A 17,321-nucleotide genomic window follows, 5' to 3' on the forward strand; every position below is an offset into this window, starting at 1 on the left:
ATGTACTGATAATATATTTGGAAATTATTTCTCAGGTGACACATTTTTTTTTAAGGAAGGAAAGGGTAATGGTGAATAAAGTACATGCTAATGCTTTTCTGGACATTTGGATGACAAAGTTAATAGTGGAAAGGGAGCCTAGGAAGTCAAGAGAGAAAAAAAAGATACTTTATCCATTTTTTAACCTTTCATGCTATTTAACCTCTTTTTTTAACTATATACACCTATTTCTTTAAAAACAAACTTAATATTTAAAAACAAAGTACTCAATTTAAAAAACACAGAAAAAAAAAAAAAAGAAAAAAACCCTCTAGTAGTAATGTGGAAAATCAGAGACTTTTGTTAAAACCAAAATATTTACCATAAATTCCTGGAGGATTTCAAATTCTGCTACTTTTTTCTCAAGCACATTAAAACAATCCTTGATGGTTAATTGCTCATGAAAACTGAATATTAATGGTCGAACATGAGCCAGCTGAGCTAGCTCCCTTTCAGAAACAATTTGTATACCTAAGAAAAAGAAAAATTCACATTTGTAAGTTACTTGTATGTATGTGAAGGGAGATTTTCTTTCTGTTGTTGCTTTTTCTTAAATAAAGGCACAGCCACCTATGGATTACTGGAAATTTGTGTTTCCAGAAGTGAAGAAACCTGTTACTTTGAAAGAAAGTATTCTTGGTTTGAAAAATCATGATTATGTACTTTGAAATTACACAAAACCCACTATTCTTGGAAAAACTGTTAAGTGCTATATAAATAAAAGATGCTATAGACTGAGAAGTGTTCTATTTAACAATGTGAATTGAGTATATGTATTGACAATTATGCACAGCAAGCATGTGCAAACAAGACTTGGATGGGAAAAAGTGAGAACTTTTGTCTTCCCTCAGACCAAGTATTTAACATCCCTGGAGTTTGAGAGGAGAGGATGTGGAGAGTCTAACACACTTCTCACTCTAAAATAGATCAAGGACACTCATGCACACACAGACATACAACACAAATACACCCCCCACAAGGATAGAGAGGCTCTATGTGATATCACTAATAAGACTAAAAAATATATATAATATATAACTTGCAATTATGTATTATATGCATATATATATACATTATATAGTTACACATTTATAACCAATAATAATAGAAGAGAATACATGCTATTCAATAGTACACATGGAGGGTTTTTTTTAACGATGATGTTTTATGTCATGTTGACAATCTAGATTCCAAACAGCCGAAATTTTACAGATCATGTCCACTGACCAAAATGCAATAAATCCAGAAGTCAGTATTAAAAGAATATTTTTAAAATTTCAGAATTTTGAAGTAAAATGCTCACGTGAAGCCAGTTCTCAAAATCTCTTTTCAAAGCCAAATAATATGAACAAAAATAAAGTTAACACCAGCAAATATATATATATATATATATATATATATGTGTATATATATATATATATATATATATATATATATGAAGCAATTCCACAAAAGAATGAGGATAAAAAGTAAAAAATTCTAAGAATGTGCACAGCCCTGTGAAACTCTTCTTGTCTTGGAACCCTATTTTAACCAAAAGCTCTTTGTAGGGGTGGAAGTGAGGGGCTGTTAGTTGGGAGAGATAGTCACAGAAATCCTAAAATTTCTCACAAATATCTCTAACCTGAATATGAGAGGAGATCTAGGAAGCCTAGAGGGGGAGCTAAAGTTCTGCAAGAGTAGAAGCCATTTTGATCATCGTTGATGCCCAACAGAAAAATATTTAGAGCTTCCCATGTATTCCAGCCTTGCTAGAACAAAAGCTGAGAGAAGGGAGAGAGGAAACGAAAGAAAAGGTAGAATGATTGTAATGGACACTGTTGCTGACTCTCCAACACTGGTTCTACCCTGATGGTTAGTTAAAGCCATAAGTGATCATTCCACAATGACTCCCTTGCCAGTGAATAATTCACAATATGTAGATGACTTGATCCAATGGGAAGCAAGAAGTATATTCAGGGCTTGCGGGCAAGGAAGAGAAGCAAGCCTCTCTCTCATCTCCATCCCTTGCCCAGATATAGATACAGACATATAAGACCCTGATTATTACAAGCAGCCCTACTGTGACATAAAAGGAGTGAGCTGAATACAGCAAATATCAAAAATATATACATAAAGAACCTATGCTCTTAATGACATCACTGAGAAACTGATCAAATTGAACCTGGAACACTTCCTACCTCTGCACTTCCATTATGGGAGAAAATATATTGCTGTGGTTAACATCATTTTGAATTTGGTTTCTTTTTATTGTGGCCTGGTCCAAGAATTCCAATCAAGGTGGACAGGTCAGGCTTCAGCTACAATAATGGCAATGGGATTTTTGCAGAGGGGCAGTTCTTTTCTAGCTATTTGGTTTGACATCATTGGACAGGTTTGAAGAACAGGTGCTTCCCCCTAACATGGTCCAAAAATAACACTGCAGAATGGTCTACCACAAAAACTGCTAGCTTTGCTGTAAGGAGGAATCTGAGGAAGCTGGACACTGCTGCTCGAACCACTAGCTCCTGGATGACACTACTATAGCAACCATGGAGGAATTAGAAAGTCAGCACCACAACTGTTGGTGCTAGTGATGTACCATTTCAGTCATAATGAGACACAAGGAATACCATGCGTGTTATGGTGCGTACCAGCAACTTGAGAGCTTCTCCACAGATTTAAGTCTTGGCTAAGTGCATACAACTGGTCAAACCCACATAACTTCAGGATTTCCGGGAAATGTAATTTTTAGTTTTCCTGCTTGGGCCATACAGAAAGACAAGTTAGGAGAAGGATGTGATCAAAGCTGAGTAAGCTAATCTATAATATCTTCTATACAACAATTCATCCACACCCTGTGAGTTTTCTGTTCCTTTTCCCCTAACCCTTCTGCACATTTGTCATTATCTGCTCAGGCAAAATCCAGCCCTCAAAGTGTAGTTTATAATGGAAGATAACTAATCAAATCAAATGGAATGAGAATCAACAAGAATTCATTCATGCTCAAACTGAAAAATCAAGGAGATGCGGAACTATACATGTTACTGAGCAAGATGGAAATAAAATGCAAGATGAAGAAAAAAAATGAGCAATGCAATATGGTAGGCAAAAAAATTTAATGCAACATAACTTATATTGTAGATCTATTATCTGTAGGAAGAAGTAATAGAATATAAATTATTTTAAATGAGTTTAAAAGTGAGATTTTAAAAAACAGAATGGCCTCTTTTTTTAATGTTTATTTATTTATTTTGAGAGACAGAGACGCGAGCAGGGAGGGACAGAGAGAGAAGGAGAGAGAGAATCCCAAGCAGGCTCAGCTATTCTCAGCACAGAGCCAGATGTGGGGCTCAATCTCACAAACTGTGAAATCATGACCTGAGCCAAAACCATGAGTCCAATCGATACTTAACCGACTGAGCCACCCAGATGCCCCCCAAAAAACAGAATGGCCTCTTATATTAGGTTCCTAAAGTAGTCAAATTCACAGTACAGAAAGTAGAATGGTGGTTGTCAGAGCCTGGGGGAGGGAGAATGGAGAGTTAAGTACTTAATGGGTACGGAGTTACAGTTGAGGAAGAGGAAAAAGTTCTAGAGATGGATAGTGGTATTGCTTGCACAACAGTAAGAATGTACTTAATACCACTGGACGGTACACAGAAAAATGGTGAAGATGATAAATTTTATGTTCTGTGTATTTTACCACAATTTTTAAAATACTACTGACAACCCAGATTCTTTGCATCACTTATAGTCTGTTATCCAGAGATCAGCTGCTATTATAAAGCTAGATTCTCCTCATGGTCACAAAAAGATGGTCAACAGCAATCAGAGCCATGTATTTTCTTGCTTACAACCTATTTATTTTCTTTTTAAAAAAAATTTTTAATGTTTATTTTTGAGAGAGAGGCAGAGCACAAGTAGGAGAGGGGAAGAGAGAGAGGGAGACACATAATCCAAAGCAGGCTTCAGGCTGCAAGCTGTCAGCCCAGAACCCGATGAGAGGTTCGAACTCATGAACTGCCAGATCGTGACCTGAGCAGAAGTTGGACACTTAACTGACTGAGCTACCCAGGCGCCCCACATACAAACTATTTCTTAAATGCAAGGACAAAGTTTCCCCAAGACATCCAACAAACCTTTACCTGAATTTCAGGCAGGCCAAGTGTCTGAAACATAGCTGGCAAAACAAAACTGGCAAAACCTAACTGGCATATCCTCAGATCATTCAGGTTCACACCCTGAGTTAAAAGCAATTTCTCAACCTGCCTTGCTGCAGCTCGATGGAAAAGAGATGAAATGAGTGCTGAAGAATCAGCTAGAGTGATCACTGGTGCCACTATACAACATTCACAGCAACCTCAACCCAAGTGCACAGACTAGGGTGCAAAAAAACCTTTGTGCAAAATTCAAGCCATCCTTCCAGCTCCTCCCTAGCTGTTCCCTACCGGTGCCAGCAAAACTCCCCTACATCTCAGTTCTGATGCCTCCCCAGGTCTTACCCTAGAGCCAGAGGGGAGGTCACACCTATGGGGCACAGAGGTTTAGATGGAGAAAGCATCAGAAAAGAGGCCAGATTTACATTTTTAAAAAATTTTTTAATGTTTGTTTATTTTTGAGAGAGAGAGACAGAGCACAACTGGGAGAAGGGCAGAGAGTGAGGGAGACACAGAATCCAAAGTAGGCTCCAGGCTCTGAGCTGTCAATACAGGTCCAATGCAGCGCTCAAACTCACAAATTGTGAGATCATGACCTGAGCCCAAGTCAGACGCTTAACCAGTGGAGCCAGCCAGGTGCCCTGCCACATCTACATTTGTATCAATATCACCTGGGAAGTGCCTTGAAAATAATGGAAAACAGTGTGGAGGTTCCTCAAAAAATTAAAAATAGATCTACCCTATGACCCAGCACTGCCAGGAATTTACCCAAGGGATACAGGAGTGCTGATGCATAGGGCACTTGTACCCCAATGTTTATAGCAGCACTTACAATAGCCAAACTATGAAAAGAGGCTAAATGTCCATCAACTGATGAATGGATAAAGAAATTGTGGTTTATACACATAATGGAATACTACGTGGCAATGAGAAAGAATGAAATATGGCCTTTTGTAGCAACATAGATGGAACTGGAGAGTGTTATGCTAAGTGAAATAAGTCCTACAGAGAAAGACAAATACCATATGTTTTCACTCTTATGTGGATCCTGAGAAACTTAACAGAAGACCATGGAGGAGGGGAAGGAAAAAAAAAAGTTAGAGAGGGAGGGAACCAAACCATAAGAGACTCTTAAAAACTGAGAATAAACTGAGGGTTTATGGGGTTGGGAGGGAGGGGAAAGTGGGTGACAGGCATTGAGGAGGGCACCTGTTGGGATGAGCACTGGGTGTTGTATGGAAACCAATCTGACAATAAATTTCACATGAAAGAAAGAAAGAAAGAAAGAAAATAGGGATTTCTGGATTCAACCCAACAAATGCTGAATCATAACCTTAAATAATAATTAAATTTAAAAAAAGAATGAGGTAAAAAATAAGTTTACAGACCTAAGAAAATAAAGATCAAAACTACATGATTACAGGGGCACCCAAGTGGCTCAGTCACTTGAGCGTTCCACCCTTGATCTCGGCTCAGGTCATGATCTCATGGTTTGTGGAAGAAGAGACAAAAAACAAAAGATAGTGCATGTATGGACATCATCAGAAGTTCAGAATAAAAACTTAAGATACAGTGAGGAACTCCAGAAATCATCCTTCCTGGTACAAGCGCAGAGAGGAAGCAGCAGCTTCTACAGGCAAGGTATGATGTCCCATCCAGTTCCTTTCCCCTATCTTCCCTAAGGATCAGAAGCAGAAGAAGTTGGGAAAAGGGCAGCAAACTCTATTGTCCACAAAACACAAGTTAAGACACAATAACTTTGGGAATTGGGAGGGGAGGAAAGCATCCTAGGCTCAGACCATAACATATCCTCTACCCCTAAAGAAAAGACAGGTAACTGAGAAGGCACCATCTCTAAGAACCAGGGACACTGCACCTGTCTACAACTAATACTCAATAAAGACAACAGAGAATCCACTCCCACCCCCAATTAGGTTAGCAAGTAACATAATTACAAACAAGAGCATTCTGTTGCTGGGAAATGAACAAGGTCATTGACAGAAACCTTCTCTGAGGTTCAAGTGCAATGCTGAGACCTAAAGCAGAGGGTAGACATTGAAATAAACCCTCTGGCATTTTCCATTCTAAGCACAAGGTAGCAATACAGGAATTTGAAGCTGGTGATGCACTAGGAGTAACCCTAGCAACATAAAAACTCAAACCCTGCTCAATTCCTGACTAAACTGACTTAACTCACCAGACTGAAGGCCTACAAAAGGAAGAGGTATGCCTATTCTTATTTACCCCAGTCTCTAGAACACAAGATATCCAGATTTCAACAAAGAAATTATATGTACACAAAGAAGCAAGTAAAGTAAAAAAAATAAAACTGCCAAGAGATAAAGCAATCAAAGGGACAAGACAGAGATACAACATAAATGTTAAAACTATCAGACAATGAATTTTAAATAAGATCGAAGTTAAAGGCTTCAGTGGAAAAGTGGACAACATGCATAAACAAATGCAGAATTTCATCAGAGCTAGGGAAACCATAAAAAATCAAGCAGAAATCCTAAAAATGAAAATTTCTATAATAGAAATAAAGAATTCTATCAGTGGGCTTATCTATGGGCTTGATACAGACTAGAAAAGAATCCGCAAACTTGAAAATAGGCCAATAGGCATTACTCAAACTGAAAGAGAAAAAAGAGTCAGGGAAGCCACAGTAGACAGCATCCAAGAACTACAGCCCAATATCACACAATTAATATTCCTATAATTAGAAACCCAAAATAGAACAGAGAGTGGGAGTGGAATTGGGCAGAAGAAATATTTGAAGTGACAATGGTTGGGGATCCTCCAAAATGAATGAAAGACACCAAGCCTCAGATACAAAAGCTCATCATCAACAATACAAGTTATAAGACAACCGGGAATCCTACAACCAACAAAAATGTCTTTCAGAACAAATGAAGGAGAAATAGACACTTTTACAGACAAATACTGAGAGTTCATTAGCAGCACACTTGCACTGTAAGAAATGCTCAAGGAAGATCTTCAGGCAGAAGGAATATACTACAGAACAGGAAACTGACTCTACACAAATGAAAAGTTGTAAAAATTCCATGAAAGTAGATAAATATAAAATTCTTTTTTTCCTTAATTTTCACTTTCCTGGAGGGTAACTGGCTATCTAAAACAAAAGCACTGAATACATATTTTTCATAATTATTGTTATGTAAAAGAAACATTTGACAACAATTGTACAAAAGATTCATGGGAATAATTAGGAAGACACTATTGGAAGGTCCTTTTGCCAAGTGTTATAATGTTATTTGAAGATAGAAAAAACAGACTGTGAAATATTAAAGATGTATATATATTATAAATCCCAGGGCAACCAAGAGAACACTTTTAAAGAGGTATAACTAGGGGCGCCTGGGTGGCGCAGTCGGTTAAGCGTCCGACTTCAGCCAGGTCACGATCTCGCGGTCCGTGAGTTCGAGCCCTGCGTCGGGCTCTGGGCTGATGGCTCGGAGCCTGGAGCCTGTTTCCGATTCTGTGTCTCCCTCTCTCTCTGCCCCTCCCCCGTTCATGCTCTGTCTCGCTCTGTCCCAAAAATAAATAAACATTGAAAAAAAATTTTAAAGAGGTATAACTAAAAAGCCATTGGGAAAATAAAATGTTATTACAAAATAATCCTAGAGAAATCTGCAAAAAAAAGGAAAAAAGATAAAGAATAGAAAGAATAAATAGAAAGCAATTAGCAAGATGGTAGAGTTAAAAGACGGTAATATAAATGCAAACAGTCTAAATACACCAATTAAAAAAAACAGAAATCAGGAAACTGGGTGAAAAAGCAAGACCCAATCATACAATGCCCATAAGAAACCACTTTATATACAAAAATGTAGGCAAGTTAAAAGTAAAAGGATAGAAAAATATGTACCATGGGAACACTAATCAAAGGAAGGTGGAGTGGCTCTATTAACATCAGAGAATATCAAAACCAAAGTAGACTTCAGACCAAGAACATTACCAGGGTTAAAAAAGTCGTTACTTGGGGGAAGGATGAATAAGGGGAACAAAGAGAATTTTAGAGCAGTGTAACTATTCTGTTTGACACTAAAATGGTGAAAACATGTCTTTACACATTTGTCCTAACTCATAGAATATACAACACCACCAGTGAACTCTAATGTAAATTATGGACTCAGAGCGGTATTGTTACGTCAGTGCAGATTCATCGGTCACAAATACACCACCCTGGTGAGGAACACTGATAGTGAAAGAGCTTATGCATATGTGAAGGCAGTGAGAATATGGGAAATCTCTGTACCTTCTGTTCAAATTTGCTGTGAACTTAAAACTGCTCTAAAAATTAAAGAGATAATTGCTAATGATAAAGAGGTCAAATCACAGAGAAGACGTAACAATGCTAAATGAGTATGCACCTAACAGAACTTCAAAATACATGAAAAACTGATAGTGTTAAAAAAAAAAAGAAAGAAAATTTACAATTATCACTGAAGACTTCAAAACTCTTCACTCAGGTTGGGGCGCCTGGGTGGCGCAGTCGGTTAAGCGTCCGACTTCAGCCAGGTCACGATCTCACGGTCCGTGAGTTCGAGCCCAGCGTCAGGCTCTGGGCTGATGGCTCGGAGCCTGGAGCCTGTTTCCGATTCTGTGTCTCCCTCTCTCTCTGCCCCTCCCCCGTTCATGCTCTGTCTCTGTCTGTCCCATGAATAAATAAAAACGTTGAAAAAAAATTAAAAAAAAAAACTCTTCACTCAGGAATCAATGGAACATGTACACAGAAATTCAGCAAGGACGGAAAAGAACTAAACAACAACGTCATCTAACTGGCCTTTATAAAACACTCTGTCCATCAACATTGTAAAAATTCTTCTCAAGTGCACATGGTACCTTCACCAGATAGACCATATTCTAGGTCAAAAATCAAACCTTAACAAATTAAAAAGAATTAATATAAATTATGCCCTTGGACCATAATGAGATTAAATAAAAATCAATAACATACCTGGAAAATCTTCAAATATTAAGAAAGTTAAAAGCATACTTCTAAATAACCCATGGATCAAAGAAGAAGTCACAAGAGAAATTAGAGAACAATTTAAAAAAAAAGCAGACTTTAGAATAGATCTATGTTTACCAAAAAATTAGTAAGTAGTACAGAGAGTTCCCATATATCCTCTGCTATAGTTTCTCCTATTATTAACAATTAAACTAGGTTAGTACATTTGTTAGATTTGGGGGTTCCTGGGTGGCTCAGTCAGTTAAGTGTCTGACTCTTGATTTCATCTCAGGTCTTGATCTCATGCTTCACAAGTTTGAGTCCCACATCAAGCTCTGTGCTGAAAGCACAGAATCTGCTTCGAATTGTGTCTCTCCCTCTTTCTCTGCCCCTCCCCACTCTGTGTGCATGCACATTCTGTCTCTCTCTCTCTCAAAATATATAAACATTAAAAAAAGAATTTAATTAACCAATATTAACACATTATTATTAATATGTTAACTGAAGTCCATAGTTCATTCAGAGTTCCTTAGTTTTCCTTCATATCCTTTTACTGTTCCAGGATCCCATCTAGGAATCCATATGATCTTTAGTTCTCATGTCTCCTTAGGCTCCTCTTGGCTGGGATGCTTTCTCAGACTTTCCATGTGTTTGATGATTTTGGCAGTTTGAGGAGTAATGATCAGATATATTCTAGGATGCCCCTCTATTGGAATTTGTCTGATGTTTTTCTCATAATTAGCTTAGGGTTATCAGTTTTGGGGAAGATCACAGAGGTAAAGTGCCATATTCATCACAACATATCAAGGGGACCTACTATCAACATGACTGATGTTGACCTTGTTCACCTGTTGCAGCTGTGTATCATGTTTCTTTACTACAAAGGTCCTCTTTTTATCCCTCTTTCCATACTGTACTCTTCAGAAGAAAATCACTCTATACAACACACACTTAAGGGATGGGATGTTATGCTCCATCCACATTAGAGTGGAATACATCTACTTTAGAGTGGAATATCCACATAATTTATTTGGAATTCTTCTGCATCTCTTTCTTCTCCCCATTTATTTATATATTCAATTATTTTTTTATATTAGTATGGACTCAGACATTTATTTCATCCTTTGAGTTATAATCCAATGCTACATTGTGTTGGTGCTCAAACTGTTTCAGCTGTAGCCAATGGGAATGAAAAAGCATTCTGAATGGAATGTAAATAAAAACACACCAAGAATTTGGGGGTATTACTAAAGCAGTATTCACAGGAAGATCTGTTGTATTAAGTGCTTATATTAGATCAGAAGAAATAACTTATCAGAAATCAATAAAATTGAAAACAATAGGAAAAATAATTGAAACTAAAAAAGCTAGTTCATGGAAAAGATCAGTAAAAAAGACAAATACAATATGGTTTCCCTTTTATGTGGAATTTAAGAAACAAAACAAAGGAAAAAAAGAGACAAAATAACACACTCTTAAATAGAAAGCATAAACTGGTGGTTGCCAGAGTGGAGGTGGGTGGAAGGATGGGTGAAATAGGTAAAGGGGCTTAAAGGGTACAAACTTCCAGTTACAAAATAAATAAATTATGAAGATGAAAAGTACAGCATGAGGAATATAGCCCAAGCATGTTTGGTGACAGATAATGATTATACTTATTGTGATGAGCACTGAGTAATGTACACAAGTATTGAATCACTATATTTATTGTACGCCCGACACTAATATAACACTGCTAATTATCCTTCAATTAAAAATTATCAAAATAAATAAAATTACACTGAATTTAAAAAAATGAAAATCTCTAAACTGATCACAAAACAAAGAGAAAAAACACACTTTACCACATCAAGAATAAAACAGAGGGTATCAAGTCAGATATTACAGACATTACAAAGTTAATAAGGGAATATCATAAACAGTTCTAATTCCATAGATTAGACAACTTATATTGATGAGACAAACTGCCAAAGCTCATTAAAGAAGAGAAAGATGATTCAATAGTCCTTTATCAATTAAAAACATTGAATATTGTTATGGGCTGAATTGTGTCCAACCCCCCCCCCCCCGGCGGGATTTTATATGTTGAAGTCCTAACCTCTAATAATTCAGAATATGATTGTATTTGGTGATAGGATCTTTAAAGAGGTAATTAAGCTAGTAAGATTTTTAGGGTGCACCCTCATCAAATATGACTAGTATCCTTACAAAAAAAACCCCAAACAAACAAAAACAAAAATCACAGCTCCCAGATACTACACAGGGAGAAGACAGCCATCTGCAAGTCAAGAAGAGGCCTCAGAAAAAATCAAAACTGCCAACACCTTGATCTTAAACATCTAGCCTCCAGAATTGTGAGAAAATACATGTCTGTTATGTAAGCCACTCAGCCACTAGTACTTTGTTATGAAAACCCTAGAAAATGAACACAAATATGTATTTTAAAACCTTACAAACACATTCCAAGACCAGATGGTTTCACTGAATTCTAGCAAACATTTAAGAGAGCAATAATAATAATTTTGTACAAACTCTTCCAGAATATAAAATAGGAGGGGTACTTCCAAACCAACTTTATGAGGGCAGCTTTGCCCTGATACTCAAACCAGAAAAAGGCACTCCAAAAAAGAAAACCACAAATCAATATCTATCACGAACGTAAATGCAAAAACCTCAACAAAATACCAGCAAATCAAATCAAGCAACATATAAAAAGGAAAAACCACAAAGCTGGGTTTATCCCAGGAATACAAAGCAAATTCAACATTTGAAAATCAAATACCAACAGTCCATAAGTCACCATATCAACAGACCAAAAATAAAACCTATAAGATCATCTCAGTAGATACAGAAAAAACACTGGGAAAAAATTCAACATGCACTCATGATGAAAACTCTAGGAAACTAAAACTAGAAAGAACTTCCTTAACATGATAAAAGATATCCACAAAAATCCTCCAACTAACATTATTCTTAATGATGAAAAACAGAATGTTTTCCCCCTAAAACGGAGCCCACTCTCTGTACTCTTTTCAATGTTGCACCAAAGGTCCCAGCTAGTTCAACAAGTTAAGAAAGAGAAATGAAAAGCATATACATTAGAAAGGTTAAAAAATAAAACCGTGTCCATTCATAGATAACATGAGTGTCTGCATAGGCAAATTCCAAAAAGAATATACAAAAACACTCCTAGAATTAAGAGTGAATTTAATAAGGTAAAGGGATACAAAGGCAATATCAAAAATATCAATCATATTTCTATATACCAGCAGTGAACTATGGAAGTTAAAGTATTTTATAATAGCACCAAAATGTGTAAGATACTTAGATAAAAGTCTAACAAAATATGTACAAGATCTGTATGTTTAAAACTATAACACACTAACTACTGATAAAAGAAATCAAAGCAGACCTAAACGGAGAAATGGTTCCATCAGAGAACACTACAATGATCCTATTGATAACGTTAGAAGTTGAGAATGCCACCAGCCCATTTTGGGCTCCTCATGCTACCAAACTGACAGAAAAAGAGGGGCTACTATAATGCTTGATATGACTAATTCTAATTATCAAGGGGAAATTGGGTTCCTACTAAACAGCAGGGGTAAGGAGTATGTTGAGAATGTAGGTGATCTTCTAGAGTGCCTTTACAGTGATTAAAGTCAGTGGAAAATGATAACAGTTAAATTTAGACATGACTGCTACTAGCTTAGTGATGAAGGGATGAAGGGATGAAGGGATGAAGGTTTGCATCATCCTACCAGACAAGGAACCACAACCAACTGAGGTGCTTGCTGGGGTCAAAGAGAATTCCAAATTAGTAGAAGAAGGCAGTTCTACCAGATACAACCTTGTGACCAGCTGCACAAATGAGGACATAATAGTTACAAGTAAGTCTTCCTTTTTCAATATAAATGTCTGACACAATATATCAAGTATTCACATACATTCAAATATGTAAATTAACCACATATTTTTGTTTTCTTTTATAGGATAGTAAAGGCGAAGTGTTAATCAGCTGAACAAGGAAGACATCACTCAAAGACAAAAGGGGAGAGGAGCCTAGGTGGCTCAGTCAGTTAAGGGTCCAACTTCAGCTCAGATCATGATCTCGAGGTCTGTGAGTTTGAGCCCTGCACCAGGCTCTGTGCTGACAGCTCAGAGCCTGAAGCCTGCTTTGGATTCTGTGTCTCCCTCTCTCTCTGCCCCTTCCCACTCACACTCAGTCTCTCTCTCACTCTCTCTCTCTCTCTCCCCCTCCCTCCTCCTCTCAAATATAAACAAACATTAAAAAGAGAAAAAAAGACAAAAGGGAGATTTTTATATTCTCTTTTGAGGATGGGGTGAGAAGGTGTTTTCAGTTGCACACAGGATAACTGTATCATCGTAGATGGAAACATATGTTTTTATTTGGAGATTAGGTATGGTTTAAAGAGATACATGTGGGTGCCAAGTTGACAAAAGATGGACTGTGGTTATTTTGCAATATGTCAATATGGCTAGGCTGAACTTCTTCTCCCAGAATTCCATTTCCTAAATGTTTCCAGTTAAGATGATTGACGAGAGAGGTTCTTATGTGAGACTTAGGACGGTGAACCTGAAACAATAGCAATTTTGTAGTTCACACACACTATAGCTTATCTCCTGACACACCTCATTTTTTACACAGAGGGAAAAACTTGGTATCATAAAAATGGCAATACTTCCCAAATGAATATGTTGCCACTCCAATCTGAATTTCAAAATATACATGGGGGTATATGCATCCCAATATTTACAGTAGCGTTATCAACAACAGCCAAACTATGGAAAGCACCCAAGTGTTCATCAACTGATGATGGATAAAGAAGATGTGTGATATATATATATATATATATATATATATATATATATATATATACATACATACACACACACACACACAGACAATGGAATATTATTCAGCCATGGAAAAGAATGAAATCTCACCATTTGCAATAATGTGGATGGAGCTAGAAACTATGATTCTAAGCAAAGTAAGTCAGTCAGAGAAAGAGAAATACCTTATGGCTTCATCCATATGTGGAATTTAAAACATAAAGCAGATGAACATGGAGTGGGAAGAGACGCAAATGAAGACACTGACCCAACTATGGAGAACAAACTGAGAATTGATGGAGGGAGGTGGGCGGGGGATGGGTTAAATAGGTGGTGGGCATTAAACAGGACACTTGTGATAAGCACTGTAAGTGATGAATCATTAAATTCTACAACTGAAACTAATATTACACTGTATGTTTACTAACTGGAATTTAAATAAAAATTTGTAGAAAGAAAAAAAAGGGGGGTTGTGGGAATGAACAAAATAATTTAAAATACCACATATAGCAAGAGCCCAACTAGCCTACAAAATTTTTTATTAAAGCACTATTGGCATACAATATCTATTAGCTTAAGCTGTATAGTCATTTTTTATCTTTGTACATTATAAGATAATGCCCACAATAAGTCTAGTTACCACCTGTCACCAAAGTTATTACACTATTATTGACTATACACCCTATGCTTTACGTTACATCCCCATGACTTGTTTATTTTATTACTGGAAGTTTGTACCCCTCCTTTACATTTATTTTTTTAATGTAATCTCCTTTACATTTATTTTTTTTTAAATGAAGGGAAGGATTTGCCTTTCTAGGTAGCACTTAGAACTACTGTCGCATTTTAAAATTTTTAACAATTTAGTCATTGTAAATTGTTGCTTCACTGTGGTTTGATTTTCACTTCCCTGATTAAAAATTAGGTTGAGTACCTTTTTCAGATTTCCTCTTCTGTCAAGTGCCTACTGACATCTGTCTGGTCAACAAGTAACAGACTCGGGGGCTTAAACAGTACTTGGGCTGCTACAACAAGTAATAGACTCGGGGGCTTAAACAACAAATATTTCTTTCTCACAGTTCTGGAAGCCAGAAGTCTGAGCTCAGGGTGCCAGCATGGTTGAATTCTCTGTGAATGCCCTCTTTCTGGTTTAGAGATGGCTGCTTTCTTCCTGCATCCCCACATTATAGAAAGAGAGCTCTAGTTCCTTCATCCCTTTATAAAGGTACCAATGCCATCATGGGGCTCCACCTTCATAACCTCATTTGAACTCAATTACCTCCCCAAGGCCCCATCTCCATCTGTCATCACATTCGAGATCCAACATGAATTCGGGGAGCTGGGGGGAGGGCGAAAAAGTAGTCCATAGCAATGCCTTCTGCCCATTTTTCCTATTGTCTTTTACCTATTAATTTATAGTTCTTTATGTTTTCTGGCATTAATCCTTTATTAGTACAGATCTCAGTCTCAGTAACAGACCCCAGGACAGACCTAACCCTAAAGTGAAAATTAAAAAGAGGGGAAAAGAAGGGGACTGGGAAAGAAAAAGCAGCTCCTGTCTGCTCTCCCTGGGGAGCTGGCCTTGCTTCTGAGGGCCAGGCCATGCCACTCTCTTATCATACAGAAACCAATGTCACATAGCACTGATATTAGTTGCCATTGCAAGAGTGTAATAAAGCACAACAAAACCACCTAATCATCATATCTTGACAGAACTCAAAAGAATAACCCGTAATATACCAACTGCAAGTTTCTTTTTCCTCATCGTTCCAAATCTCAGCTCTCAAAACCACCTGCTTGGTTAGACACTGATCTTAGATCATAAGCTTCCTGCTATTGCTGCAGCAGCAGTACCATGAATAAAGCTTTCCTTCTTTTTTCCAACCCAATCCAAGAATTTCCCCAAAGGTTCAGTTCCATGGATGTTTATCATATTACTTTATATTATAATAATATTTTTAAAAGAACTACCCTAACTGACCAACAAGAAGAGACTGACTATGCAGATAATTGTGCACTCATACAATGAAGTATCATTTAGGTTTTAAAAACTGTTGGGTAAATATGTGTTTATTAAAAAGGCATGTTTACAAAGGAATGTGTTCATTTTTATTTTAAAAATAAATTTGTATTAAAACTTCCGCTTCTGCCTAAAACGTAGAAAGCTGGTATAAGCATCACCCATACACTAACAACATGTAAAAGTTGAAAACTGCAAAATAAAAACCAATAAAAAAAAATCCACTGGAGAGCTGTGGCTGCAGGACAACCAAGTAGTCTGAAGTCTAAGGAAAGACAGACGCCTCCAAGGAGAGACAGGTCACCAACACGAGTTCACTTGTAGCAGCTAATGGGAGAAAGAGATGCCAGACACCATACAAGTGTAAAAGAAGTATTCAGATTTAAAAAAAAAAAACTTGATGTATTCCTGAAGGCTGAATGTGGCCTAATGTGACAATTTAAAATTCCGGGAAGCCACAGATAAAAGGGTTTTGCAACACTCTTGCAGACTCAACAGGCCTCCAATAGGTGCTCATTAAAAAACAAAAAATAAAGGAAACAGAGTAGGAAATGGAAGGAATCTTTCCCTCAGTGGTACAGGCTCGGAGGAGAAGAGTTACTACCACTGCAGAAAATGTATAAAGCCGTTACTTGGACCTACACCTCCGCATTGAAGAAACGTCTTCATTTGCAGGCGGAACAGCAGCAAACCCCACTGTGCACAGGTGAAGAATCACCGCCTCTGGGACAGGCAAAAGAAAAACACTCCACTCCTGGAGGAAGGGCAGGAAACAGTCTTAAGCTCAGGATCCTAAACCAATACTATAGTAAGTCTCTCACCACTAAGGAAACCCCCTCCGACAGGAAACCTCCTCCCACAGTAAACCTGCCAAAAATATAAAGCAGAGTTTGAATGCCATAATGAGGAGAGGCAGCATCACTGACAAAGCCCCTCCACTGACAACCAGGAACAGAGAACTTGCCTAAGGCCGAGACTGGACTACGACCACAAAACACTACCTGCCCTCCTCTCCAGGCCAGCCAGCACCAGGCTACCTACCACTAGAGCAGGGCCATGAGTGTAGGGAAGAGCACTTCTGAAGCACAGGTACATGGGGAAGGCCTGAAGCTAAGGATGGAACAGGAATGAGAAGGGAAACTCCAGCATTGCAGTTGCCACCCTAAGTACAATTCAAATCTTGAGAAAGATTTAAATTTTCAGTTAATAGTTCACTGTAGGTCATGACACCAACACAAAAGCAAAGTCCAGCTCATGTCCTAAACACACTAACTCAAGTACCTATACTAAT

General features: G+C 37.5%; 1 protein-coding gene across 5 annotated transcripts in view; it reads right to left on the minus strand.

Moving 5' to 3' along the window:
* PTPN20 (protein tyrosine phosphatase non-receptor type 20) overlaps positions 1-17,321 on the minus strand; it is a 110,995-nt gene that overhangs the window by 29,604 nt on the left and 64,070 nt on the right. The window contains exon 7 of one of the 5 annotated variants that reach the window (XM_040485670.1): positions 362-510. The exons of the other annotated variants lie outside the window; for them this stretch is intronic. Coding sequence (XP_040341604.1) covers positions 362-510 — 149 coding nt within the window. The remainder of the gene's footprint in view (positions 1-361; positions 511-17,321) is intronic. 5 annotated transcript variants of the gene reach the window in all.

The sequence above is a fragment of the Herpailurus yagouaroundi genome, unplaced genomic scaffold, assembly GCF_014898765.1.
Source record: "Herpailurus yagouaroundi ecotype Mexico unplaced genomic scaffold, PumYag 163, whole genome shotgun sequence".
Taxonomy (NCBI): Eukaryota; Metazoa; Chordata; class Mammalia; order Carnivora; family Felidae; genus Herpailurus; species Herpailurus yagouaroundi.